Source organism: Hyaena hyaena, unplaced genomic scaffold (genome assembly GCF_003009895.1).
Source record: "Hyaena hyaena isolate Hyena2069 unplaced genomic scaffold, ASM300989v1 scaffold_42, whole genome shotgun sequence".
Lineage (NCBI taxonomy): Eukaryota > Metazoa > Chordata > Mammalia > Carnivora > Hyaenidae > Hyaena > Hyaena hyaena.
In genome coordinates this window covers 5,262,953-5,290,790 of record NW_024080674.1, presented here as the reverse complement: position 1 = coordinate 5,290,790, position 27,838 = coordinate 5,262,953, and the positions used below count along the sequence as shown (strand labels likewise).

The following is a 27,838-nucleotide window of genomic DNA, read 5'->3' as shown; positions in this document are numbered from 1 at the left end:
GGGACTCAGGGGCTCCTCTGCCGGGAGTCGAGTTGGGCAGGGACCCCGGGCCCCAGCTGCTACATCCTGACCCTGACGGCAGCCCCCGGCCTGGCCCGAGCTCCGCGGCAGGGCGAGGGAAGGCGGGGCACACCTGGTCGATCTTCACCGCCGTCGTGCTGGCATCCGTGGGCAGGTTAGACCGTTCCAGGTAAAATGCCCTGAGAGAGAAAGGGGGGGTGAGGGTGGGGCCCCTACCCTCCTGGGGCCACTGCCCGTCTGCCCCCCCAAAGACTCAAACTGAGCGCGCCTCGCCTGGCTCTCCCCATCCAGCCTCCTGTTCCTCTAACAGTGGGGGGTGGGGACGGCAGGGGCTTCCCTGGTCCTCCCCCCGGGGCACTCCTCAAAGGCCACCTCTCCCTGCCTGCTTGTCACCCCTTGGCAGGTGACAGTGCTCTTTGTTTACTGGCTTGTTGCTGCTCCCCCTCTAAAAACGGGGCTCAGCCCATTTTTCTGTAAAGGGTCAGAAACACTGAATGTTTTAGGCTGTGTGCACCCGACTGTCTCCATCCAGATGCTACTCAGTTCTGCTGCAGCACTAAAGCTGCCACGGACGGTACATACGCAAAGGAACGTGGCTGCGTGCGAATAAAACTTTATTGACAAAGCACGGCACCTGCTGCTCTAGAATCTGTGCTCTGCAAAGAACTGCTGACTCCAGAGCAAGTCTCCGGAACAGAGCCTGGCCCACAAAAGCTCTCAGTTACCATGTGCCGCATGAAGGAAGGGAGGGGTGTGTGAGTGCTCTCAGAGCCAAGGATTATAATTTTCAACACATGGGGGCCCCGGTTGGCTCAGTCGGTGACTGTCCAACTTGGGCTCAGGTCATGATCTCACAGCTAAGTGGGTTTGAGCCCCGAGTTAGGCTTTGCAATGACAGCTTGGAACCTGCTTCAGATTCTCTCTCTGCCCCTCCCTGGCTTGCGTCCGTGTGCACACATGCTCTCTCTCTCACTCTCTAACATTAAAAAAAAAACATAAATTTTTCAGCAAATGGCACAGGACAGACTGATGGCATTCATCAACCCAAAGAGACACCAGTTTTAATAATACCGCTGGATGCTTTCCCCGAACAAACACATGAAAGCACGGCTCTCCCATCTCCAAACGGTAAAGCTGGGCCCCGAGACGGTACAGGCCATACCCACACCCTGAAACCCCAATCTCCTGATTTGCAGTCTACTTTCCCCACAGGGGAAGAAGGGGAGGCAGAAGTAGGAAGAAGCAGACTGGGGGCGGGGGTGAGGGGGTGGGGGTGCGTGAGGGCTGCCTCCCTGGGCCTGAAGCTCCTTCTGGCAGCTGTGGCCCCTGCTCTCCACTTCTCTCTGGGGGTTTCTTCGGAGCAGGGCCAAGGCCCTGGGGACCACTCCCCTTCCTCCCAGGCTCAAGAACGCCAGGGCCCCTGTCCCGGCTCCCACCCCTCACAGAATGAAATACGCAGTCCTCTCAACCGGAAAAATCTGTTTTGAAGGGAAACGGACCCAGTTCAAAGCTCAGCTCAGCCACTGTCTACCTGTGTGACCTTGAGCAATCTGTCTATGCTCTTGGAGCCTCAGTTTCCTCATCTGTAAAGTGGCTAGAATGGCCCACTGTGACTGCTGGGAGAATCTGAAGAGCTTGTGTACGCAGAGGGCCCTGTAGACAGCAGGTGCTCAAGAAACGGTGTTCATGCACTCCCACCCCGGGAGCCTGCCTGGTGCCGCGCGTGCTCATGTCTGCTCTGCCATGACAGTGCCCAGACTCCTGTCCCCAGCACGCGGCCCAGGCAGATACCTACCTGAGTTTGCGGTAATACTGCTGCACTTTCTCCAGGGACTGGGCGTTGATCTCCTGCTGCAAATCTTCTGCAGCCTGGCTGCCTGGAGGAGGTGGCCCCTCCACGTTCTCCAGAGCTATGATGGAAGAAGAGGAAGAGCAGGCGGTTGGGTCCGGGTGTGCTCAGAGGCCTCGGCTCTCCCCGGCGGGCCCCACGCAGCACCTCACAGCTCACCCTTCGTGAACAGCACAGTGTGGAGCCTCAGGCTGCCTCCACCCTCCAGGCGGGAGGGCAGCTTGGAGAAGTGGTAGCTGTCGAGGTAGAAGATGACCTTCAGCGCCTGCCGGCTGCCCTCAATGTGGTAGAAGACGTTGGTGTCTGCGGGAGGACACGGTGGGACAGGGCGGCTCGGTACCTGGGCCTGGGGGAGCCCTGCTCTGCCTTCGCTGGGGCAGCTCCGCAGCTCCCTGTGCTCACTGTTCTGAGCACACCTTCGGGGAGGCATCCTGGGACCTCCCTGTCTGCCCACCCGGAGCACCGGTCAGCCCTCCCTGCCCTCCGTCCAGGGCCAGCCTCGGAAGCCACGCCCCCACCTCCTGCTCGCGCCTCTGACTTCTTTTCACCTGCTTCCGCAGGTCCTACTTTCCATCCCTTCATTCCTAGACCTGGCGCGGACTCTGCCCCACCAGGGGGCTGCCAGGGCCTTCAGAGCTTCACTGCACTCCTTATACCCCTGACCTGGTAACCCAGGGCCTCTACCTGGCAAAACCTCCCCTCAAATAGGACCTGCATCTTATTTACATCTGTAAGGAAGAGGTTATGGCAGGAGTGGCAAAACTACAGTATTCACACCCCATCCTGCATCCACAGCAAACATCACTAACCAGCCAATAGCCGCCCCTGAGCCCAACTCTGCCTGTGGAGAGGCAGCCACTACCCATCAATTCCAATTGGTACCTAAGAAGACACATGCTGTCCATCTAAACTCTGGTCTGGATTTTAAACAGGATGATATCACCCCCAAGGAGGTAGAAATTGGTTCATGGATGGATGGATGGATGGATGGATGGATGGATGGATGGAAGGATGAGTGGGTGGGCAAATAGATGGGTGGATGGATGGACAGATGGATAGGTAGATGGCATGGATGGGTGGATTGGGTAGATGGATGGATAGATGGTTAGATGCATGGATGGGTGGATGGATAGGCTGGCTGGATAGATGGGTAGATGGGTGGATGGGTGGATGAATGGATGGATGGATTGGATTGGATGGATGGGTAGATAGGATGGGTAGATGTGTGGATGGATAGATGGGTAGATGGATGGGCTGGCTGGCTGGATGAGTGGGTGGGCAAATAGATGGGTGGATAGAAGGGCTGGCTGGCTGGGTGGGTAAGTAGATGGAATGGATGGATGGACAGAGGGACAGAGAGATAGGTGGGTGGGTGGGTGGATGGATGGATGGATGGATGGATGGATGGAAGGATGAGTGGGTGGGCAAATACATGGGTGGATGGATGGACAGATGGATAGATAGATGGCATGGATGGGTGGATTGGGTAGATGGATGGATAGATGGTTAGATGCATGGATGGGTGGATGGATGGGCTGGTTGGATAGATGGATAGATGGGTGGATGGATGGATGAGGTAGATGGGTGGGTGGGTGGGGGGTGGATGGATGGATGGATGGATGGATTGGATTGGATGGATGGGTAGATAGGATGGGTGGATGTGTGGATGGGTAGATGGATGGGCTGGCTGGCTGGATGAGTGGGTGGACAGATAGACAGATGGGTGGATGGAAGGGCTGGCTGGCTGGGTGGATAAGTAGATGGAATGAATGGATGGACAGAGGGACAGAGAGATAGGTGGATAGGTGTGTGGGTGGGTGGATGGGATGGATGGATGGATGGATAAGTAGATGGAATGGATGGATGGATGGACAGATGGACAGAGAGATAGGTGGGTGGGTGGATAGATGGATGGATGATTGAGCAGGTGAAAGGGTAGTTGGGAGGGAAGGAGGAAGACAGGGAGAAAAAAAGTATGGTATAAACTCTTAAGAAATTTTAAGGTCTTCCCTCCAAAGAAACATCTCTAGGGTAGCATTTTAGTAAGAATTAGGTATTGGCTGTTATCCCAAGAACTGCTGGGAGGTGGCTGGGCTCGTACAAAACAAAACCCCTCTTTCCATACACGCCCCAAGGTTCGGCTTTGGGGCTCATGTTGGGAGCAAGAGGTTTCAAAGTGCTAGATCCGGTTTAATCCTGCAGCTGGCCTGACGGCAGGGTGGCTCCAGAGCAGCCCCTCCACCCCAGAACCCCAACTCTCAACGGCGGGGGTGGTAAGAGTCACTCACTGGCCACGTAGTTCTCATCCAGCTGTTTAAAGGAAAAGGTGACATTGTCCAGCTCCGACAGGGTCACCCAGATGTCCTCCAGCATGGTCCGCTCCTCCTTCTGCAGAGGGAGATGGGGTGGAGGGGTCTCAGATGCCACCCCTGCCCTGAGATTTCACTTCAGGATTCTGTGATCCACCTCCAGTCCACACACGAGGCTGCGAGCCTCCCAGCCCCAGGGTCCCGAGCTGGATCGTCCACCAGCCCCAGGGTCGCTAGCTGGGCCGTCCAGAGCTGTGTGTGAAACTGCGTTTGCTCTAGGCTCTTCCTGTGCCCCCCATGGCCAGAACCGTCTCTGTTCTAATGTGCACTGATCCGTCCCAGCCATTTCAAGCCTAACACACCCAGCAGAAGCCCCCATTTTCCTGCCCACCTTCCTCCTACAGGCCCACTTCAGCAAAGCACACCAGCGCTGGCCCGGAAGTCCACGCTGCAAACCTTCCCAGCATCTCTCTCCCCTCGCCCTGCACAGATCACAAGCCCCGTGAGTGCAGCCAGCAAAGCATTCTGCCGACCCACCCAGCTCCCCTCCTCACCGCCCTGTACAAGGACCACACCGGCCTCGCAGACACAGATAACCTGGAGAGGCGGCGAGAGGCTCTGTGCCTCCCTCTACGCCCCATGGATGTGGCCAAGCTGATCCCCCAAACCATACCCAGCCTGCTCAGAGCCTTTGCACATGCCGTTCCCTCTGCCCAGCACATTCTTTATCAGACCACCCACCCCAATAGCTGTCTTGGTACCCCGGTCTCAGCTCAGACATCCCCACCTCAGAGACGCTGGCTCTGACCATCCACCCAAGGAAAGGCAGTCGCTTCTACAACTTCTATAAACTCTCCCCTTCTTTCCATCTCCCTCCCTTCTCCATTCCTTCTCAGTCTGCTTTCCCCAGCTAGGAAGTTAGCTTCAGACCCGCAGCACCCAGCTCAGAGCCTGGCACATCGTGGTGGCTGATGAATTAATGCGCTGGGCCCCGTGTCCTCACCTGGGAAGAGGAAAGTGGGGGCTGGCTGTCGCAGCTGCCTTTCGGTCCCTCCAGTGCTGCTTTCGGGAGCCAAATGAGAGTAGCTCTCAGGCCAGGCAGACAGCTGCACCAACAGTGGCCACCAGAGGGAGCGCCACGGCCACACTTTCCAGCCAGCTGGGACAATGCCTCGGAGGCTCAGAGCCCCAGGGGTGGGGGAGCCCCAGCAAAGGGCACCCGGGGTGGGGCAGCAACAGCACAGAGCAAGTACTGCTGCACTGCCGGGGGGTGTCAGCTCTGGGCACCAGCACCCCCAAAGGCTGAGTCCCTGGTTCTGCCTCTCTGGGGCTGATTCCGAGCCCTGCCAGTGCACAGACAGGGTAGTCAAGAATAAACGAGAAGGTGCAGAGAAAGCAGGGTACCCTAGGGGTTACCAGGCCCAGAGTCAGGCTCCCAGAGTTCAAACCTGACCCCTGGACCACAGCGTTCTCATCCTTGAAATGTGGACGGTAAAGGACTTCCCTCAGGGCTACCGCAAGGATTGAATGAGACGCTCCCTGCGCCAGGGAATTTCACCTGATTGTTACAGGACCCGGCTCTCCGACCCCCCAGTTTCCACCCTTGCCCTTCGGTAGTCTCATCCCCACCCAGCAGCGTGGGCGATTCATTACGTTTAGAAGTCAGACCCTGCTCCGTCCTCTGCTCAAAACCCTCCTAGGGCTCCCAACCACCCAGGAACAGCCAGAGTCCTTACCACAGCCTGGAAGGCTTGCAGAGTCTGACGCAGTTAGTTCTTGGGACTCCCCGTCCCCACCCTCCCCTGGTTCACTCTGCTCCAGCCATACTGGGCACCTTGATTCTCAGACACTGCATGCAAGCTCCTGCCTCAGGGCCTTTGCACCTCCTGTTCTTTGCTGCCTGGAAGGTTCCTCCCTATATCCTCCTGGCTCACTCCCTCCCCTGCAATTTTTCAGTCAGAGGTCACCTTCTCAGTGAGGGCTTCACTGACCACCTCATCAAAACTTTGTACTGCTGCCACCGCAGACCTTCCTGCCCCCCTTCCTTGTTTTTCACCTTAGCCTTTATCACTACGCTCAGAGGTGGCACCTGGGACATTTAAGCCAGGTTATCTGTTGGGGAGGGGTATCCTAAGCACTGCAGAAGGTTTAGCAGCATCCCCAAACTCTTACACCGGACGCCAAGTTGTTCTGACAACCTACACTCCCTCCAGACATCACAAAGTGTCTCCTAGGAGGTAAAACTGCCCAGCATGAGAAACACTGGTCCCTACCATTTATGTCACTTATTTGTGCCTGCCCCTCCCCCACCAGGATAGAAGATGCCCGATACAAGGACACGGCTCTGCTCCCTGCTGGCTCCCCAGTGCCTGTAACAACAGTGGCATATGGTAGGGGCTCAATAAGTGCTGACTGCACAAGGCGCAAGAGCCCGGGTGAGCAGGCAGGACCTCTCCTGCGCCCTGTTCCACGCCCCTCACTCACCCGGGTGCCCCTCGCCCCCCACTCGCCCGGGTGCCCCTCGCCCCCCACTCACCAGGGCAGCCGGCGAGAGCAGGGACTGGCAGTGCAGCAGGACCCCGGTGGCCGCCACCTGCTCCAGCCACTTGCGGCTGGCGTCCCGGCTGCTCTCCTCGTACTCGCCGTTGTTGTTGTAGCGGTAGCTGAGGGCCGCCAGCAGCTGCTCGGAGAAGGTGCACACGGCGGCCACCAGGGCCTGGCAGAAGATGGCGTCCCTTCGCAGCTGCAGCTCGGTGTCTGCAGAGAGGGCGGAGGGGCCGCTGGGCTGGGCGCTCCTGGGCGCCGTCCCCCGGCCTGGGGCCCAGAACCCACCTCCCGCCAGCGACCTCCCCCTGCGCTCCCCCGCCCCGGGCCAGCCTGCCAGAAGTTAACTAATCCCAGCAAACCAAAGCCAACTTCACAAAACTCAAATCTGTAAAAAGCAAGCCAATTTGCCAAAAAACTCAATTATCTCAATGATCCATCTATTAAAAGAAAAAAACAACACTTTTTTTTTAAGGCTTTCCCAAAACCCTTACCCTCAGCTGTTAGCCTGTGTGTCAGGGACTTCTCTGCCCTGACTGAGAATGACAATGACACCAAGCATTTCCGCCAAGAGCCATGTTTCAGGAAAGGCAGTCTCCCATGTTCTCTATTTCTGAGCCACACACCTTCTTCCTTCCGGCCGCCTCCCCCCACCCCTGCCCTGGTCGAGGACTGGCCCATTTCCATCGATCGGCCGTGTAGGACCCCAAAATCTTCTGGAAAAGACTGTTTTTCATCACTGGCTTCTGCCAACTGGTTTTTAGTGACCAATTCTGACCCTATTTTAGCTGCCCTTTGGCTGAGACTTTCTGGAGAAGGGAGGGACAGGGAACACCTCCATGCCCTGCCCCCCAGCCCATCAGCCCTTTCTTCCTCCCCAGGGGTGGCGGTGGGAGGGGGGGAGGGAAGGGACTCCAGGCTGGGGGCGCGGGCACCACACGCAAGGAGACTCCCTGCCCATCACCCTCCATCTGTGTCCTCATGCAGATCCGCCCGGGCCCAGGAGGCAGCAAGAGACCCAGCTCCTGGCTCCAGGGCCCTGACACTTGTCTCTGGACACAAGAGGAAGATGTGTAGTTCCGGCAGGTGCGAGGGGCCACGATGTTACTCTTCCCCTGTGCCAGCCCCAACGACCAGGGGAAAGTCACCACGGGCCAGCGGAAGAGGCCTCCCTGAGCTGAGGTCAAGATCACCCCTGCCAGGGCAGCCTCTCCCCCACACGCAGACGCCGCTCCTTCCGAGCCCTCACCTGTGCATTTCAGCAAGGCCAGGAGCAGCTGGTTCTTCCCGTCTGGAAGGAGAGGGCAGAGCAAGGACAGGCTGAGAGGAGTCGGCAGAAGGCCCCCCACGGCCCCGGTGCTCAGAACCCTCATGGTGAAGCCCAGGTGTGTCCTGCGGTGCTAGAGGAGCTTGTGCTGAATACGGGGAGAATTCCAGAACCCGACACCCAGGGGACGGAACCCCAACCGGCAGCTGCATCAGTTTACATGTGCCCCCCAGAAAGAGACCGAAACCAGCCTCCAAAGCATGGGCCCGGCCCAGGAGCCTCGCACACAAGCGTGGGCACACACATGTGTACCTACACACAGGTGCGTCCTTGGCTTCTTACGCACATCCTAGGCAGCCCCGGGCCTGCACACGTGCGGACAGAGCTCAGACCTTCCAGAGACGGAACTAACACCCTTTCTTTCCTTCAGAGAGAGGCTCTCAGGCCCAGAAGGGGCTTACAGGAAAGATCAGAAAGGCCTCTGGAGTCGGCCTCTGAAGATACCTTCTGTCCCGGGGCACCTGGTGGCTCAAGTTGTGAAGCGCCTGACTCTGGGTTTGGGCTCAGGCTGTGTTCTCACGGTTTTGTGAGTTCGAGCCCTGTGTCAGGCTCTGCACTAGCAGCGCAGAGTCTGCTTGGGATTCATTCTCTCTCTCTCTCTCTCTACCTCTCCCCCACTCATGCTGTCTCTGTCTCTCAAAATAAATAAATAAAATTTATTTTGGTGTGGTGGTACCAGCAGCAGCCAGAGACCTTTCACTGGGGACTCAGCGTGTGCCGGGTGCTGAATGAAGCACTCTATCTGTGGTGACATTTAACTCTCATGAAAACACATGAGGGAGGTAGCACCATGAGCCAATTTTACAAATGAAGGCGCTGAGGCACAGAGACATATAAGAATTTGCCAAGGTCACACAGCCCCCTAGTAGGAGAGCTGAGATTCGGCCATCCCACTCCAGGGTCCACACTCTTAAGTAATTATAGTTTGGAAAACAGGACAGCTCAGGGCCAACACCAACTTCCAGCTCGGAGGCTGCTGTTCCTGGGGGGATGGGCCCAATGCCTCGCACCTCCTGCTGTCCTGGGGTCCCTCCGACCCAGGAGGCCCAGGCCCAAACGCCGCCAAGGGCCAGAGAGGTGAGGTCGGATGTGTGAAGCAGACGCCAGGCTGCAGGGAGTGCTGGGGAGTGTGGCGAACAGGAAGACGCCCTCCCCGCCCTCCTCTCCAGCCGAGCGTGCTCGGGGGACTGCAGGCCTGCTACTGCCAGACCTTCTGATGGTTCGAGAAGAGCCAGACACCTAGATTTTTATGTGGGATCTCGGATTATAGATGCTGGCAGTGGATTCACACTGTTTAATGCTGTAGCATCCAAACCTACCTTGGGGCCCACAGCTTGTGATCTTAATAACAAATAAGAGGAACTGAGTTAAATCCACTTTTGGAGGCTGAGAAGAAAACTAGTTCAGCCTTCTCTGCCTCCTAACTGTGCGAGGGAGCCGCAGGCAGCCAGGATCTGCAGCTCCCAGGTCAAGTGCATACAAGGCCCAGGCCAGGACACTCAGCCACGAAAGGGGCCCCCATTTTTCTTGTTCCTTTGGGCACAGACAGACATGGGACACGGAGACTGACCCACTCCTGACCTTTCTATGTTCCACATGTGGAACTGAAGGCCATGAAACACCTTTCCCTGCCCCACTGACCTTCCACGTATCGCTGGATGTTGTCCACCAGGGTCTTGATGGAGTTGGGGAGGTTCCAAGGGTCCTCCTGGATGCTGATCTGGATCAAGCTCCGGCCACGGATCGTACACTCCTCTTTCTGTTTGAACTCTGGGGCAGGAAAGGGACAGAGGTAGCATTGAAGAACAACGGCACAGAGGCCTATGACCCATCACCAGAATTCAAAGCCCCCAGAATCCTAAGTAAAGGCTGCTGGCAGGACTCTTCTGTCCACAGAAGGCAAACACATGGTAAGTGTGCTACCTGTCCACAGTACTGCACTCATGGCAGACATCACTAATCAATCTCAGCACTCCTTCCTGCCCATCTGAGCCTGCAGCTCTTACAGTGTAACCAATCCCATGCAGACATCACTAGTCAATCACTGCATCCTCTTCTCCCAAGCCTGGACACAGTCACAGAAAAATTCTCAGGTACAACCTCCTTGTACCCACAACCAAAAGAGCTGGCATATGAGTTATAACTCAGTCTAACTTTTCCATATAGAGAGAGGGAAGCCCTCGCAGACAGACTTGCCTGGAGTCCCACAGCTGGGTAAGGACAGAGATGGGGTTTGAACCCTGCCCCAGCAGGGCTGTTCAAAGGCCAGGCCTCTGTCCTTTGGCCTCTTCCCTGCTATGAAGTCTCAGACTTCTTGAGATCTTGGTGGTTTCTCTCAATTTGACATTTCTGCTTTCTGAGGCTCATCCCTGGGAGAGGTGACCATGAGAAGGGAGGAGGGGCAGAGGAGCTAGGGCACTCCCACGCCTCACCGCTTCCGACTCTCACTTAGGAGCAACTGCCTGCTTCTTTTCCTATGTCCTCAACTGGGAGTCCCTTCAGGTCAGGGGCAGTGTCACATTCATCTCAGGGTCTCGAGAACCCAGCACAAGGCCTGGTGCAAGCTAGTTCTTGGGAATTACTTACTGGATGGATGAATGCATGGATGGATAGATGGATGGACGGATGATGGGTAGGGGGGTGCATGTGTGGATGAGTGGGTGGCTGAATGGATAGACAGTGGATGGGTGGACATGTAGACAAGTGGGTGGGTGGATGGATGGATGGTGGGTGGGGGAGCAGGTGTGTAGATGAGTGAGTGGGTGGATGGATGAATGGACAGTGGATGGGTGGACATGTAGATAAGTGGGTGGGTGGATGCTGGGTGGGTGGGCATGTAGACAGTAGGTGAATGTATACACACGTGGTGGGGGTGGGTGGGCATGTGGATGAGTGGGTAAGTAGGTACATAGATGGATGGGTAAGTGGGTAAACAGGAGGAAAGGTTAATGTGAAGACATACATGTCAATTCCCTTTCTCTCAATCATTTCAAGAATAAACTGCCAATTTGGAGCTGGTAAATCCTTACCACTCCTTCAACTCACTGACCCTCTCACGAAAGAATAAGGAGCTGTGGGCAGGCCCCTGCACCTAACGACAGGATAATGACATTACTGGTTGATGCTTCCACTAGCGTTACAGTCATCACTACTTGATGGCATGTCCTTCTGGTTTTCCACACTAGAGAGTTTAAGTAAGTTCCTTAAAAATTAAATTTCTATGCTGATGCATAGGAGCACATGTACCCCAATGTTCATAGCAGCACTCTCCACAATAGCTAAAACATGGAAAGAGCCTAAGTGTCCATCAACAGACGAATGGATCAAGAAGATGTGGTTTATCTATACCATGGAATACTATATGGCAATGAGAAACAATGAAATCTGGCCATGTGTAGCAACATGGATGGACCTTGAGGGTGTTATGCTGAGCGAAATAAGTCAGGCAGAGAAGGACAAATACCATATGTTTGCACGTATAGGAGGATTAGGAGGAACTTGACGGAGGACCAAGGGGGAGAAGAAGGGCGGAAATGGTGGGGGAAAGGGAGAGAGGCAAACCATGAGAGACTCTTGAATGCTGACAAAAACTGAGGACTGATGGATGTGGGGGGGAGGGGGGGATGGGCATGAAGGAGGGCACTTTGGGGATGAGCACTGAGTGTTATGTAGAAACTAATTTGACAATAAACTATTTGTAAAAAAAAAAAAAAAAAAAAAAAAAATTAAATTTCTAAATGGGAAATACTTGGGGCACCCGGGTGGCTCAGTCGGTTAAGCATCTGACTCTTGATTTTGGCTCAGGTCATGATCTCAGGATTTGTGAGTTCAAGCCCCACATCGGGCTCTGTGCTGACAGCATAGAGCCTGCTTGCAAGTCTCTCTCTCCCTCTCTGTCCCTCCCCTGCACAGCCTCGCTCTCAAAAATAAACATTTTTAGAAAATGAATAGAAGAGAAACACTTCTTCACAAAGTTATGTCAATAAAGACAGTTGACGAATATGGTTTTTAAAAATGCGAACACTTAGGCGGGTCTGTGAACACGGTTTAAGATGCTAAAGGCGGGGCTGGGCATGTGAAGTCCGGCAAACTGCCCTTATGTTACAGTCTGTGCCCTTATGTTACAAATGGGCAGGTGGAGGCCCGGACAGGCGCAGGGACCAGCCCGGGGGTCCACAAACTTCTCTGCAAAGAGCCAGACAGGCCCCGTCTCAGGCTTTGCAAGGCGTATGGTCTCTGTTTCCTACGGTCTCTGTCTTTATTTTCGCAACTCTTCATTAAAAACAAAACAAAGAACAGAGCCATTCGTGGCTCACAAAAACAGAGCTGGCTGTGGGTAGACCTGGCCCAGGGGCTGGACCTGCTGAGCCCGGGGACGAGCCCACAGCCACAGGGCAGGAGGGGGATGAGGCTGAGACCGTGACCCAGGCGTCCCGCCCCCGCGCGGCACGCGTCCCCGTTGCGGGCGGTCTCCCTGTGTGGTGCAGACACCGTCCCAGCCCAGGGCTCCCCTCCGCTCACCTTGCAGGCTGTGGTCCATGGGGAAATGCTTGGTCTCTTCAAAAGCTCTGCTCATGACGGGCCCCTTGAGGAGTGCGTGGATGGAGTCCACCTGGGAGGCAGGAATCTGCGGGTTAGTCTGGCTCCTGGCTTATCTGTTCCCAGCAGGGGTGATGGGAGGAACCCAAGGCCAGGCCACGGGTGGGACGAAGGTCTACCTGGTTAAAGAGATGCTCCAGGCAGCCGTGAAGCTTGTCCTGCTTGTCTGACGGGATCCGCATGTCACACGGCAGCTCGTCCCCTGGAAGAAGGGAGAAGCCACGGCCATCATCCATTCCTGCCCCTTCCACACCTTCCCAGCCTCGTGCCGAGAAGGCGGCAGAGCCTCAGAGCTACAAAAGCTAAGGCTGATCTGGAGTCTGACAGACTCAGATCCCGGCTGTGTGACCCTGGGCAGGTCACTTGACCTCTCTGAGCCTCAGTGTCTTCATCTGCAAAGCAGACAATAGCAATGAAAGTATTCCACAATGGCAATAAGCCACTGCTATTATTCTGTTCTGCACACGAGGAGACAGGGAGCCAGAGAAAAGGAACTGGGTTCCAAGTCCCCTGATTCATCACTGCCCCCCCCTCCGGCGGCTTCAGTTAAATCAGCCGCCACACATAAGCTCCTGGCTAAAACTTCCCCAGGGACGGTTTATGCGGCGAAACATCTTAGTGATGAAATATTTATCTAAAGTTCAGCAGTATTGTCAAGTTCACTTGAGCTTCTTTCTTTTCTTCTGTTAAACTGAAGGACAATTAAAATTAAACTTCTGTGCAGAGACCAGCTCTGGGAGAGCGCAGAAGGCAGCAGGGGCAGCGGGGGCCTGGGAACCGGGGGCGGGGGGACGAGGGTGGGAGGCAGGCTTGTCATCACCCACCCTCCTGTGCCTGCTGAACTGGGAACCATTTGGGTGTGTGACCTGTTCACAAAATTACTATTTTAAGGGCTAAAATAAACTAAAATAGAAACAACTTTCAGTCTTTCAGTAAAAGCTGCGAGTACAGTCTCATCTAATTTATAAACTTTTATGTCTGTGCGTCCATCCGGCCGTACACCCGTCCGTCTGTGCAGAACCACGTGCTCACCAAATGATCTCCCAACACCATCGACGGTCACTTCTGGGGGCCGGGGGGCGACTCTAACTGATTTTCATGCACTTCTTTTGAACTTTTTGGGGTCATTTGAAAGGTTGGTGTGAACATGTGTCATTTCTAGGGAGACCATCAGGTCGCCTTACTTGAGTGACCTCAGAGCGGCCGTCATAATCTGTCATTGCAGGGGCACCTGGTGGCTCAGCTCGTTAAGAGTCTGACTTGAGCTCAGGTCATGATCTCACAGTTTGTGAGTTCAAGCCCCGTGTCGGGCTCTGTGCTGACAGCTCAGAGCCTGGAGCCTGTTTTCAGATTCTGTGTCTCCCTCTCTCTGCCCCTCCCCTGCTCATGCTCTGTCTCTGTGTCTCTCAATAATAAAAACGTTAAAAAATTTTTTTTAAAATCTGTCATTGCATCATGTTTCATGCATTCTGTGGCCATGACATTCACGGACAATGTCAGCTCCAGGGGGCGCCAGGGTCTTTGCCCTTCCATTCACTGCTGACGTCCAGAACCCAGTACGTGCTAAACAAACAGCTGCTGGCTAAGTGAAGGGAAGGAAATACACTGCCACGCTACGCAGTATTTGTGTTAGTGTACTAACACAAAATCTAATAAAATAAAAATAAAACAACACAAAGTCCCGGTGGGCAGACCGGACCCCGGAGCACGAGCCGCTGACTCACCAGACCCCATCTCGTCACTGCCCAGGTAGGAGCTGTTACTTCTCACGCTGGTGTAGGACAGGACGGAGTCGCGGTTGCTGTTACACTCACTGCAAAGGGGCAGAGAGGCAGGGCTGAGTCAGCCTCCGGACCACACCATCTGCTCCCAGCTCGTGGGACCCACTTGTCAGGGTGCAAACACAAGCCCAGGCCCCTCGACCCCCAGGGTCTGACGGTGGGGAAACACGACAGGGCCGCAGTGCAGAAACGTAGCCACAGAGGAGGGCAGGGAATCGTGTGTATCTGTGTGGACATGCTGTCACTCTGTCACGCCTGCACGTCCCACACGCGGCCACACGGCTCTGCGTCCTCTCCCCGGAACTCAGAAGACACGGGGAAATCAGAAACCCCAATCCTGAATCCTTTCCTTCACCCGTTTGACAACCCAGGGAAAAACTCGGAATACTCCAAACTGTAATGAGAATCCTGGACTGTGGATGTGAGGCTCCGGGGACACAAAGCACCCAGTTAGCCGGAGACACCGACCAGTGGGTCCTTGGAGATGGAAAGAGTAGGAACCAGGAGGGCTGAGGCGAAGGGCTTTCTGGTCAAATTCCCCCAGTTCTGTGTCTTCTGAAGCACCTCCAAGATGCGACTTTGCTCACAACGGTCGATCATTACATAAGCTTTCACCAGGGACCCCGGTGCTTGTTGACGCAAGGTAGGAAATTCCATTTACCCGCTACGCGGTTTATGAAGGACACTGAGTTTTTAGTCTTACTTAACCCACTAATTAGGACGTCCCTGATCTGGTTCTAATTAACTTCACCAGGAGGAGGAAAAAACCCCAGCATCTTCCTCCTTGAACCAAGTAAAAATAAATGGTGTTTCCTGCAGAAACATGCCTCACGTTGAGTTTGAAGGCACTACAGACCCTGACTATTTCTTTGCTGCACTCTGTCAACAAGCGCAGGGCGGGACGGAGGCAGAGCGGGGGGATGGAGACCCCAAGGGGTCAGGCCCTGAAATGCTGGCCTTGGGGCAAGAGAGTCACAGGGGGCCTGGGGGTGTGCTTCGAGGGGCTCAGGTGACCCCCTGGAACCAAACAGGTGAGAACCGAGCCCCATCCCATGGCTTCCTGGGAGATGTGCCGCTGATTCCGCCTCCCCGTGGGTCAGTGTCCTTGACAATCCCCTGGGCCGTCCATGTCAAGCCCCACGGCCGCCCGCACCTGTAGGAGTCACGGTAGCTCATGGTATCGTGGCCCGAGTCCTCCTGATCCTCCTCAGACACCTTGAAGCAAACCTTCTTGATGCCCCCGTGGTCGGCCCTGTCCATCTCGCTCTCTTCACTGGCCAGCGGTGGGGACGAGGCCTCCTCAGCCACGGGGGCGTCGCAGGGGCCGCTGGAGGTGGGCTCCGTGATGGTGGACAGCAACCTGTGGCAGCGAAGGACGTAAACTTAAGGCCCACAGCTTTATTCGCCTCCGTGGAGGCCCCAGGTGAGGCCTTGACCTCTGGCCTAACCTTGACTCTAAGCAGAGAGCCATCAAATGCTTTCCATCCCTTCCCTGAAATTCCTAGCAACTCTGCGGATGCACATACGCTCCCCTTCCTGCAGGGGGGCGCAAGATCCAGGGGGTGTTTATTTCACGCGGAAGCCAGAGAAGGCTCAAGAGCCCCGAACACGACTGGAAGACTGAGCGTGAAAGCCCCAGAGAGCAAATCTCTTCAGCTTTGCAGGCCACACCATTTGCTACTCCTCAACCACCCAACTCTGCTGGGAAAGCACCACAGACAAGATGTAAACAGATGGGTATGACTGTGTTCCAATAAAACTTTATTTAAACAAACAAGCAGTGGGGCACCTGGTGGCTCAATCGGTTAAGCGTCTGACATCAGCCCAGGTCATGATCTCATGGCTCTTGAGTTTGAGCCCCACATCGGGCTCTGTGCTGACAGCTTGGAGCCGGGAGCCTGCTTCAGATCCCCTCTCTCCCTCTCAAAAGTAAATAAACATTAAAAAATAAAAAACAAGCAGTGGGCTGGGCTGGATCTGGCCCATAGGCCATAGTCTCTCAACCTCTGGCACAGAATATAATGGTCAAGAGCATAGGGTCTTAAATCAGACAGACCCCAGTACCATTCCCTAGCTTAGAGACCTAAAGCAATTATTTATCCTCTCCGAGGTCCAATTTCTTCATCTGTAAAACGGAGTAATATCAGTATCTATGATACTAGTGCTAGGCTGCTGTAAAGATTAAGGGAGTTAAAATACATAAAATGCTTAGAAAAACATCTGGTACCTTGCAAGTGATCATTAAACCCTGGTGCATATACTCCTCCGTCTCGGTAAGGTCAGTATTATGATTAGCCCCATTTTACAGGCAGGGACATCAAGGTTCAGAGAGGCTAAGGGACTAAGTGGCACAGCCATTAAGTGACAGGGCCAGGATTCAAACCCGTGCCTATCAGCAGACCCTACATTATTTTTCCTTTATCATGTACAGTTTCCAGCACGCACAAAAGTAGAAGGGACAGTACAATAAACCCAGGCACCCAGCAGCTAGCTAGGTCGGTGACAACTCGGGAACCACCTTGGTTTCCTCAGTCTTTCCCACAGCTTTTGCTTTTGCTGGAGTATTTAAAATAAGTCTAAGATATATAATTTCCCCCCTAAACATTTCCATATGCGTCTCTGGCACACTAGGGCTTTCTGTTAAAGCAACGTTCTTAACCCCACCCCCACCCCTCGGAAACATTTAGCAATTTAGCATGTTTCCTGAGGGGCAAACACTTGGCAAGGCCCAGAAACATTTCTATTTGTCACAACTGAAGTGGGAGACAAGGGTCAGGGCACAACTGTGCCCCCTAAATATTTTACAGCACACAGAATGGCTCCACGACGAAGAATAATCTGGCCCAAAACGCCAACAGCGTCAACGCTGAGGAACACTCTTTCAAACATAACCAGACTGCTGTCGCCACACCTAACAGAACTCACAATCCCTCAACACCATCTAGCACCATCCACATTCAAACATCCCCGACGGTGTCTTTTCACAGGCGCCGTGTTAGAAACGCAATCCTGACCAGGTCCGGACGCTGCGTCTCAAGTCTGTCCCCCTCTTCCTCACTGTGCCCCCCTCCCCGCCGCCCCCCACCATTTATGTGGGAATGACTCTGGGTCACTTGTCTAGAATCACTGCCCTATAGATGCGGCCACCTGCATCTCCAAAGGACCGCTCCACCATCCTCTGCCCCCCACATCCTGTCGCTGAGTAGTGAGACAGACATTGTGACGGGAGAACGGTGCCCTTCCACTGCGGGTCCCGTCATTACAGCGGAGAGGCCACGCCCAGCTGCCTCCCTTGCTGCCGTGTCTGTTATAAAGTTACCCCAAAACCTTTCTCCAAATAGTGTCAGCCTCTGCTAATGACTGCTGCCCACACCCATTACTTTATTAGAGTAGCAGCTCTCAGTCGGGGGTGGGTGAAGGGAGAGGAGTAACGCAGCAATTGGTGGCGCACAAGTCCAGGTCGCAGGGTGCGTAGGGAGGGGCATCTGCCAACGTCTGGGAGTGTTTTCAGTCGTCATAGTGGTGAAACAGGCGTGCTATGAGCCTCCAGTGGACAGAGACCAGGGGCATCGCTAAATAGCCTCACATGTGCCCCAGTTATCTTACCCACAGCGTGGATGTTGCTGAGGCCGGCGAACCCCGGCCCGGACGCCCCCCACCCCGTTCCCTGGGGGCCAGGGCTCACCTGTTGATCTGGGTGACATACTGCTTCATCTCCTTCAGCGCCACATCCAGTTTGGTGAAGAGCTGCAGGTAGGCGTCCTGGATCTCCCGGTCCTCCTGCTTCAGCAAGAAGCTCAGGCCCCGGTCCTCCGGGCCCAGGCTCCCATCGGCTGGCCCGGAGCTGCTGTCATTGAGACCCTGGTGTTGGGGGTCCCCGTCCACAGCGGGCAGACACCTCCAGGATGGGGCAGCCATGGTGGTGATACAGTGCTGGGTGTAGGACATGGGGTTCAGGTGGCCTACAGTGGAGGGAGGGAGGGCTCACTTGGAAAGAGCCTCCAGGCACCCATAAACCCCTCTGACAGAAATACACAAACCTATTCCAAGAATCCCAAAGAGTGAGAAAAATCTCCTGCTAAAGATTCTTTTAATCCATCAGATTACTTTGAGAAGAAAGTTTCTGTTCGGTGCTAATACGCTCTTAACTACCCCGGTACTTTTCCTGACTGGGACTACAGATGTGATGGCTGGTACTCCAGCAGCTACTTTATAACATGAGGCATCCTTCAGGATGGACGCCACAAACACAGATTGTGGGGGAGAAGAACTTGGATCCCTGACGACTGTGGAGCCGCCAGTGCAATCCCAGGCTGCTGGCCTCCAGACAGGTTTCTGTGTATGTATCTGTGAGATCTGAACATCTAATAGACAGGTGCGGTTACCTTGCTCTGGGTCGAGGCCGATGAGGGAGGGTTTACGACCAAAACGGATACTGAAGGACCTGCCAACTGAGGGAGTGGTCTTGGGGTAGGACACTTCCATGAGGTTGATGTGGCAGTTGGTGGGGCAGAAGTCCAGGCCACACAGCACATGGGGCTCCAGGGGGGCCTGCTTGAAGGGTGGGCTGACCCTGCTCTTCAGCTGGGCTGCGAACTGAGAAAGGCAGGGGGCACAGGGTCATGATTCAGGGGCCCGGGAATTCCGGCCCACCCCCAGCACCCAACTATCCTCGCCCAGGCCCGACCTTCAAAAACTGGACAGAACGCCAATAGCTTCAAATGGTGCGGAGAAATCTGAGGCCCTCGCATACCTCCCCGCATTCCGGTCTGTACGTTAGCTGCCCTGAGCTGAGCTGCCACCTGTCCCCAGTCCACAGTCTGTGAGGAGCAGGTAAGGCTGGCCTCCCCGCCCTGAAGTGGTTCGTACAGGGGTAGACAGGGACCCAAGCCAAGCCAATAAGAGCTCCTCTGAATTCCATTTCTACCGGGGACCATTTTGTCGCCGCGCGAGAAGGGCCCGCCCGGAGAGTGAAGCCAACACGGGGAAGTCAAGGCACGAAGAGAGGCGCCACATTCTTCTGATGGGGGCGCTATTCGTTTGAGCACCTGGATGCAACCTTGCCTGAAATTCAGCTCCGGACTTTTCCGTAAGTAACACAAACCAATAAATGCTCCTGTTCGCTTAATCTAAGGTGGGCGGGGTTGTGACATTGACAGGCCGAATACCCCAGGCTGGGGCCCCGGGGCGCGGGCACCTCCTGGTAGCAGGAGATCCTCTGGCCGATGCGCTCCAGCTTGGTGTCACAGATGTTGCGGAACTCGAAGTGGGACATGGTCTTGATGTTGTTGTTCAGGGCCATGAGCCGCCCACAGTTCTGCACAAAGACAGTGTCGTCTGCGGCAAAGGCCTTGAGGATCTGCAGAAACACGAACCACTGAGCACTCGCTGCCTGCGTACCTGCAGCTCCCTTCTAAAACCCCGGGAGGCAGAGTCTATTATTGGCCCATTTTGCAGATAAATAAGCTAACTAAAGAGGACAAAACCACTCTCCTAAGTCGCACAGCTATCAAGTGGGAGGGGGAGGGGGGGTAGAGATGAGAATTCAGGGCTCCAGGCTGACCTGGAGGGAATGAGAACCGCCCCACCCCCCACCAGGCCAGGGCAGCGTCCAGCAAGACCTTGGCTGTGAGGCTGAAGCAGCCACGGGGCTCCACGATCTTCTCCAGCACGTGGCACTTGATGCCTGCGGTGCTCACGTACTCATACACCACACCGTGCTCCAGGTGTCCGTTGTCCACCGTCAGGCTGACCACAGGGCTGTCCTCATGCAGGCTCAGCTGGGGACCCAGCGACAGCAGCGGGAAGTCTGGAAGCCAAGGGGACCGGCAAACCTGAGGAGGGGGAGCCACCACGAAGCCGCCCGACCCCGACCCTGCACCACAGATGGCTCTTGCTGGGACACACGGACCGCCGGTTCCGCCGCTGCTGCTCACCCTGGCCGGCCCGCTAGCCTCCGGCCCTTGTCCAGAGATTTCCCTTCCAGGAATCCACCTTTGTGCCCCACTCCCAGTCCATTTGGCTCAGGAGAAGGAAGCCCTGACCACACCCTTCCCCGGAGGGACCGCACCGGGGCGGTTCAATTTCCCCTTTGCATAGTCATTAGTTCAGGAATGAGCATGTGGCCCAAGCGAGGCCAGGAGAGCCCAGTGTGGGACTTTTGTGGGATCTACAAAGAGAAGGAGGCGTTCTCTTTTTCTACTAGATCCCAAGCTGCCAGCCCCACGGGGCAGACAACAGCCCATAAACGAGAAACCGACACGAGAGAGCACAGCTGAGAACCGGACAAAAACAGAGAGACTCTTCACGAGGCTGCAGTAAAACTGGATGTGCCAGGCCCAGTTCTAGGCTCTGAGGATACAGCAAGGCAGAAAATAAACAAGCCTCCACACCCCGTGGGTCTTCTGCTCTAGTGGGGAACACACCAGACACCCCCCGGAGGAGGTGACATCTGAGCCAAGTTGAGTGAAGTGAAGAGCATGAGGTAAGAAGTACTCTGGAGGAGAGCATTCTAGCCAGGGGGAAACTGCAAGTGCAAAGGCCCTGGGGTCTTTTACATTTTAAATACATTTGGTATTTAAGAGCAAGAGGCTGGGGGCGCCTGGGTGGCTCAGTCGATTAAGCATCCAACTTCAAGCGTCCGACTTTGGCTCAGGGCATGATCTCACAGTTCGTGGGTTTGAGCCCCGCGTTGGGCTCTGTGCTGACTGCCAGCTCAGAGCCTGGAGCCCGTTTCAGATTCTGTATCTCCCTCTCTCTCGGACCCTCCCCTGCTCACGCTGTCTCTCTTTCAAAAATAAAATTTAAAAATTAAAAAAAAAAAAAGAGCAAGAGGCTGGAGTGAATGGGCCAGAGGGCAAGAGGCAGAGTGCTCAGAGGTAGAGCTGAAGGCCAGGCTGGAGCTGGAAGACCGTGAGGAGGAAGACTTGATCTTTGCCTGGAGCCACTGGAAGGTTCTGTTCTGTTTTTTTGAGAAGAGCCCGCAGGAGGAGAAGTACGGGAGGACAGGGAGAAGACGAAGCAGGCTACCGCGGCAGTGCCGGTGAGAAGCGATGGCGGCTTATGCCAGGCAGGGATGGGGGCCGTGGGCCACGGTCAGGTTCCGGATGCATGAAGAAGGCAGGGCAACAAGTGAAGGTGGAGGGAGAGAGGAGAAAGAGGAGAGGTCGGGCGTGCGCCGAAGCTCGGGGCCTTAGAGTCAGGAAGACGGGGTAGGGCGCCTGGGGGGGGAACCAGGCTTCCGGGAAGGACAGGAGTTCAACTTGGGCCATGCTACGTGGGTGGGGCCTGGGGGGCCTGGGGACAGCACGTGGAAAGACAGGGCTGAGGCTGGGCTACAGAGATGAGGATGGGAGCTGTGGCCTCTGAAAGATGTCCGGGTCTAAGCCCAGGACCCTGGAAGTCCGCTGTTACGTGGCGGGGGGGGGAGGGGGGGAGGTTACAGACAGAATGAAGTTTGCTCAACAACGGGCTTTACAAGGCAAGAGCCAGACGAACCCACTGTGAGCACAAGGTCGCCGAGTGCGTACAGAGGCCGAAGGGTCAGAGTTAAAGAGACGGCGGAGCGAAGGGGACTCGGACCAACATCACTGGCTCCGGAGGTGGAGGAAGGGACCACGTGCAAGGCAAGCAGGCAGCTTCTAGAAGCTGAAGGAGGCGAGTAAATGGATCCTCCCCCGGAGCCCCGGGAAGGAGCTCAGCTCTGCTGACACCTGGCCGATGGCCCAGCGAGACTCATGTTGGACCTGCGGCCTCCAGGAACTGAGAAAATAAACGCGTGTTCTAAGCCACAGGTTTGTGCTTCGTGAAGGCTGCCATCGGAACGTAATAGGAGCGGCGGCCCAGGAAGAGGGCCAGTCGGTCCCCTGCGGAGTCTCTGTCGCGTTACCTGAGTCGGGCTGGGGGTCCTCGCCGGGGGCCTCCTGGCTGTCTCGGGCCTCCTGGGCGTCCTCGTGGGTGTGGTAGACCCACTGGTACAGACCCTACCAGGAGAGCAGAGTAAGAGGGGCGCCACGCCACCAGGAGCCCAGGGAGGAAGGGACGGGGCTAAGGGGCCAGCGGTTCCCTGACGGCAAAGCCCAGGCCTCTACCCAGCTGGCGGCACCACGCCTGGAGAGTCCTCTAAGACTTCGCTCTGGAACCTTCCTAAGGGGACCTCTAGTCATGCTCGGCCCTCACCCTCCCCACAGAAGCCAGGGGAGGGGGGAGCCTTTGAAAATGAAGGTCAGGCCCATGGGAGCAGAAACCTTGTCTCTCCCGCGGCCCCAGGGCCTGCAAACGTGCCAAGCACATAGCGGGTGGTCAATAAACACTTCCTGGATGAACCAGTGAATGAACACACACCCCCAGGACCCCGGCCCCCAACCCAACTGTAACATCAACTTTTCCCATCAGCGCCTCGTCCAACATGCCTATGCAGTGAGAAGAGGGTCTGATCACACCCATGTGGCATCTGTGAAAGCTGAGACCATGAGTTATCGGGGCCTCTGGCTCAGGGAGACAGAGAGGGCACAGAACCACACCCAGATCAGCCGTGCAAGGTAGGCAGCCCCACCCCACCCTACATGCTGTGCTGCCTTCCCGCTTCTCCCCACAGCAGGCAGGTGGCCCTCGGCCCCTGACCCCACCGAGCAGGGTTTCCCTGATCCCCTTGGCTGCCAGGTGCCTCACCAGGGCCTCTTCTCGGCGGCTCCGGAACGCCTGGAACTGCTCCAGGACCTCCAGCGCACTTTCGTTCATCACGTTGTTGCCATTGACCTTCAGGATGCACTGGCCGGCACAGAGCCCTGCGGCCGCAGCCTCGGAGCCTAAGGGGACAGGAGTGTTTGGGGCGCACGCTAGGCAGAGAGAGTCTGGGGCAGCGGCAGGCAAGGGCAAGTGACCAGATGAGCACTGTCCCCCACCCCACCTACCACCCCAGTCCCCCAAACACACACCCAGACATTCCACCCCAACCCACTCCAGGAGGCAGGACCGGGACTGGCATTCCCGTTTCACAGAAGAAGAAACTGAGGCTGAGAGAAGTAGTAGCTAGCCCAAGATCACACAGCAAGGAAGATTGGATTTGAACCCAGGTATGCTTCACTCTAGAGCTTCATCTCCTTCAAAATCCCTCTATAACCTGTAATACTAGGACAGGGTCAGCCCCATTTTGCAGACAGGGAAATAAAGGCTTGGAGAGGCAGAGTGATTTTCTCAAGGTCACTTGGCTAGAAGGAGCCAGGATTCGAACCCAGGCCTACCAGGCTTCACGCACATGTTTTCTCGGCTATACCATGACTCCCAAACTACAGGTCTTGGCCCCCAGGGTTTTGTGTGGTTAATACGAAGAGTCTGGAAACGCAGATGAATGCCAAGCTCATCATGCGTGACAGAACATCAGGCCTGTTTGGTGTGACAGTGACGAGTACAGGCCTGGCTCCAGGGGCTTGAGCTCAAACCCTGACCAATTGTGTGACCTCAGGCACGTTCCTCGACCTCTCTGTGCCTTGGTTTCCTCATCTGTAAAAGGAGGACACTAATGACATCTACTCACAGGGTTCCTGAGAGATTCAGGGAGAAACCATGGAAAGCATTTAGCCCCAACCCTTTCTCTTAGTAAGTGCTCAAGAAACATTAGCTGCTTTACTATTTTTGCTTGGTTCACCTACAAACACCCTATTCCTCTCTGTAGGTGCTGGAAGGCAGGCCTGTCACGTCCGCATTACTGGTATTTGGGGCTGGAAAGCTCTCTGTTGTGGGGCCGCCCTGTGAGCTGTGGGAAGGTCAACATCCTTCCTGGTCTGCACCCCGGAGATGCCAGCAGCGTCCCCACCCTGAGGGCAGCAACCAAGGGTGTGTCCTCTGGAGGGTGAAAGTGCCCCAGTCGAGAATCCACTTAAGGTGAAAAGGAGAAAATAAAAACCCACTTTAAAATATTAACAAATTCCTCGTAGCTTTCTGCCGTGAGGTGTATTTTCTTAATCATATTACAACTATGACCACAGAGATGGACAATTAATGTTTCAACTGTAAAAGTGGAGTCCTTAGGGGGCACCTGGGTGGCTCAGTCGGTTGAGCGTCCGACTTCGGCTCTGGTCATAATCTCACGGTTCGTGGGTTCGATCCCCATGTCGGGCTCTGTGCTGACGGCACAGAGCCTGGAGCCTGCTTCCAATTCTGTGTCTCCCTCTCTCTCTCTCTGCCTCTCCCCTTCTTGTGCTCTGTCTCTCTCTGTCTCTCAAGAAAAATGAATATTAAAAGAAAATTAAAAGTGGAGTCCCTAGGGGCAAAAAGGGTTAGGCTTCCAGAACCTCAGACCTATTTGGTTTCACCTCCAAGAGACCGCAACCCTTTAAGCCGCATACAAGGAGATGGCAACATGAAAGCAGGTCTCTGTCGGCCCACGGGCTGGGTCTGGTCACAGAAGTGTGGCCAAACTTCACATTTCTGGCTTCCCTTAAAAACTCGAGTCTGGCAAGAATGGACCCACATTCCTACCTGGCAATAATGAGCTTGAGCCGAGGAAAAACTGCCCCTTTTAAAATGAGCACATCCTCCTTCACTGGCCACAGCCCCCCCCCCCCCCCACTGCCTGTGCCTTCCCCTCAGTCCTCCATCTCTCCCCTGAGACCCCTGAGACCCGGGCCGTGGCTCCAGGCCACGATGGGGCCCAGGCCTGGTGGGAGTGGTTTGGGTGCCTCAACTCCTCCCACACACAGACCCACGTCTCTGCTCAGCTCACCTCTGCCCACAGCGTAGACATAGGGCGGGGCGGCCCCGCGGATCCGGAAGCACAGAGCCTCTGGATGGTCAGGAACCTTGAGGACCCTGCACGGGCAGAAGCGGCCGTGAGAGAAAGCAGCATCCTCCCCGCAGCTCAGGGGAGCCACCGCGGGGCCGCTGCCTCCCAGACTGCTGGGAAGCCCGGCCCCAAGTGGTAGCAATGCCGGGCTTTCACCAAAGATGCAAAGAAAGACCCCCCCTCTGGCCGGAGCCCCCACCCCCAGGATCTTTGGTTACTCCGAACCACCGGGCCAGCCCTCAGGGCTCCCATGCACAGAACCCCCAGACACCCTCCTATGCGGCCTCTGTCACTCTCTCTCAGTGAGGGGAGGCCCCTTGGTGGCCCAACCAGCACCACAGGCAGCCAATACTTTGTGCCACAGAAGTGAGGATGAGAAGGGACCCAGAGCCTCTAGGTGGGAACCTACAAAAATGCCCACACGTTTCCCCGAGAGAACATTCCGCAGGGAGAGCATCAGAGAAGAGCGAGCGGCACCTGCCCAGGGCCACGCGGGGTCGACGTTAATCTGGCGGCTTCGGGGCGGCTGTCTGCTTCTCGGTCAAGGGCAGGCCCCCAACAACGGGCCTCAGGACACCCTTCCCACCCTCCAGCCCCACCTGCCAGGTAAAACCATCGAGGGAGTCCCTTCTCAAACCCCAGGCGTTTGCAGAACTTGAAGCAGGCACGGTCCCCCTGGGTGATTTCTGCCACTTCCACATACCAAACTATCAATCATTCCCCCTAAATTGGCTTGCCTTCTCACTGAAATAATCGTATTTAAAACTTTCCATCACTCCCGTCAATAGGAAACCGGGAGCATTTGCCTTAAATAGAAGAGAGAGATGAAAACCAAATGCACAATTTTTAAAATAGAAAAAGCTTCTCCCTGCACCTATATCTGGCATCCGACCACGTCGCGCCACCTCCAGGGCTGCTGTGCTGGGCCACCGGCCCCCTCGCCTCCGCCCGGCTTCCACCGTTACCGCTGACAACCTAGTCTCCACCTGCAGCCAGAGGGATTCTTCCAGAACCTTTGTCACATCATGCCTTGCCTCTGCTCAGAACCTTCCAGTGGCTCGTTGGTCCTTACCATGGGCACAAGGTCCTACAAGGCGTGGCTTCCACTGTCAGGTGGACCTCAGATTCTACCCCTCCCTCTCCCTCACTCTGCTTCCCCCATCAGCTTCCTCAGTGTTCCTCAAAGACACATGCCACGGCTCCACCCCAGGACCTTTGCACTGGCTGTCTCCTCTGCCTGGAACCCTCCTCCTCCAGAAGTTCTCAACCCCCTCCCTTACCTCCTCGGGTCTTCCGCTAAGTTCATGCTGGCATCTCTCTGACCACCTCCCTCCACACAGCCAGCAGCCATTGGCTTTGCCAGCTGTATAGACTGGCCCAAACTTACTACCACCTGGTTCAGCAGGTCTTACTTCTCTTGTTTTATCGTCCATCTCCTGCTCCACCCTCCAACTACACTGAGACCTACGAAGGGTGTTAACGTGTCCATCTAGACATGGCTGGAACCCCAGAGCCTGAAGCACCACTCAGTACACAGTGGGTGCTCAATAAACATCCACTGGATGCATGAAAGTGGCAGCATCGTGACACGTGCCTGTGGAACGAGCCCCATCCTCGGGGCGCCGGGACAGCTCACCCCCTCCACCGCCCCCCCCCCCCCCCCCCCGCCCGGCACGCGGGCTCCCGGCACGCGGAGGACACTCACTCTTTGGCCTTGGCGGCCACCAGGAGGCGCAGCGGGCGGCGGGAGCAGAAGGACTGGCTGAGCATGGACTCCACCTCGGCAAAGGGCCTCAGGAACACCAGGTCCTCGTTGATGGAGTAGATCTTGCGCCCCACCTGCAGCCCGGCCATCTGGGGGCCCGGGGGGCACGCAAGCAGGTTAGCAGCCTGCTCACCAAGGACCCTGACTGCGTTCGGGCAGCGCAGAGCAGCCCTGGGGCCCAAGCACGGCCGAGGGGGCCCACCTGGGCCTCCCCGCGCCCGCCGTGGCAGCAGGCACGTGGCTGGCGAGGCGAGGCTGCAGCCAGGGACTCGGAGAGGAAGCCTGAGTGGCCGCGAACCGGAAAGGGCTCTTGCCTTGGGGAGAGGCTGCGGGGGCCCCGCATCCCACCTGCCAGGCGGCCAACTGGGGCGGCCGCTGTGCCCTAGACGGCCCGGCCGGGAAGCTCGGCGATGCGGATGCTGGACAAGAGTCCCGGTCACCTCCCCACCCCTCACGCTGGGGCTCCGGGAGGCGATGGCCCCCGCACCCAGAAGCGCTCCTCAGTGCTCCCAGGACGCAGGCCCAGCACCGGGGTGACAGGCGCCCCTCCCCACCCCTCCCCAGGCCCCACGGCTCAGGGGGCGGGGCCGACTCCTCCCTGCCCCGACTCTCTCCCCTCCCTCCTCTAGGTGTCGTGGACACAAACGCGTCCCAGGCAAGCCACCGGCCGTCAGTCTGTCCATCATCACAGCTGACGCGGGGGCTACCTGACTCGGACACCGCTCCTCTCTTGCACTTGCCCACGAGGCCAGGAGGGGAGCCGGCGGCGCGCCCGCACGGGGCAGAGGCCGCAGGTAAGGCCGCCCCGGACTCAGCCTCCCCACACGGCAGCGGGCAAGCAGAAGCACGACGTGGCAGGC

The 27,838-nt window shown here is 56.3% G+C and overlaps 1 protein-coding gene across 1 annotated transcript in view; it reads right to left on the bottom strand.

The window, feature by feature from the left end:
• Positions 1-27,838, bottom strand: part of PREX1 (phosphatidylinositol-3,4,5-trisphosphate dependent Rac exchange factor 1) — a 178,137-nt gene that overhangs the window by 5,510 nt on the left and 144,789 nt on the right. Inside the window, exons 18-36 of the mRNA XM_039230026.1 lie at positions 26,919-27,067; positions 25,154-25,239; positions 23,101-23,237; positions 22,319-22,412; positions 20,052-20,239; positions 19,628-19,789; positions 18,816-19,026; positions 18,116-18,392; positions 15,584-15,790; positions 14,374-14,462; positions 12,769-12,851; positions 12,572-12,662; positions 9,692-9,820; positions 7,973-8,014; positions 6,716-6,936; positions 4,159-4,258; positions 2,030-2,173; positions 1,817-1,931; positions 134-200 (exon numbers count right to left, since the gene is read on the bottom strand). Of these exons, the coding sequence (XP_039085957.1) occupies positions 134-200; positions 1,817-1,931; positions 2,030-2,173; positions 4,159-4,258; positions 6,716-6,936; positions 7,973-8,014; positions 9,692-9,820; positions 12,572-12,662; positions 12,769-12,851; positions 14,374-14,462; positions 15,584-15,790; positions 18,116-18,392; positions 18,816-19,026; positions 19,628-19,789; positions 20,052-20,239; positions 22,319-22,412; positions 23,101-23,237; positions 25,154-25,239; positions 26,919-27,067 (2,592 nt within the window). The remainder of the gene's footprint in view (positions 1-133; positions 201-1,816; positions 1,932-2,029; positions 2,174-4,158; positions 4,259-6,715; positions 6,937-7,972; positions 8,015-9,691; positions 9,821-12,571; positions 12,663-12,768; positions 12,852-14,373; positions 14,463-15,583; positions 15,791-18,115; positions 18,393-18,815; positions 19,027-19,627; positions 19,790-20,051; positions 20,240-22,318; positions 22,413-23,100; positions 23,238-25,153; positions 25,240-26,918; positions 27,068-27,838) is intronic.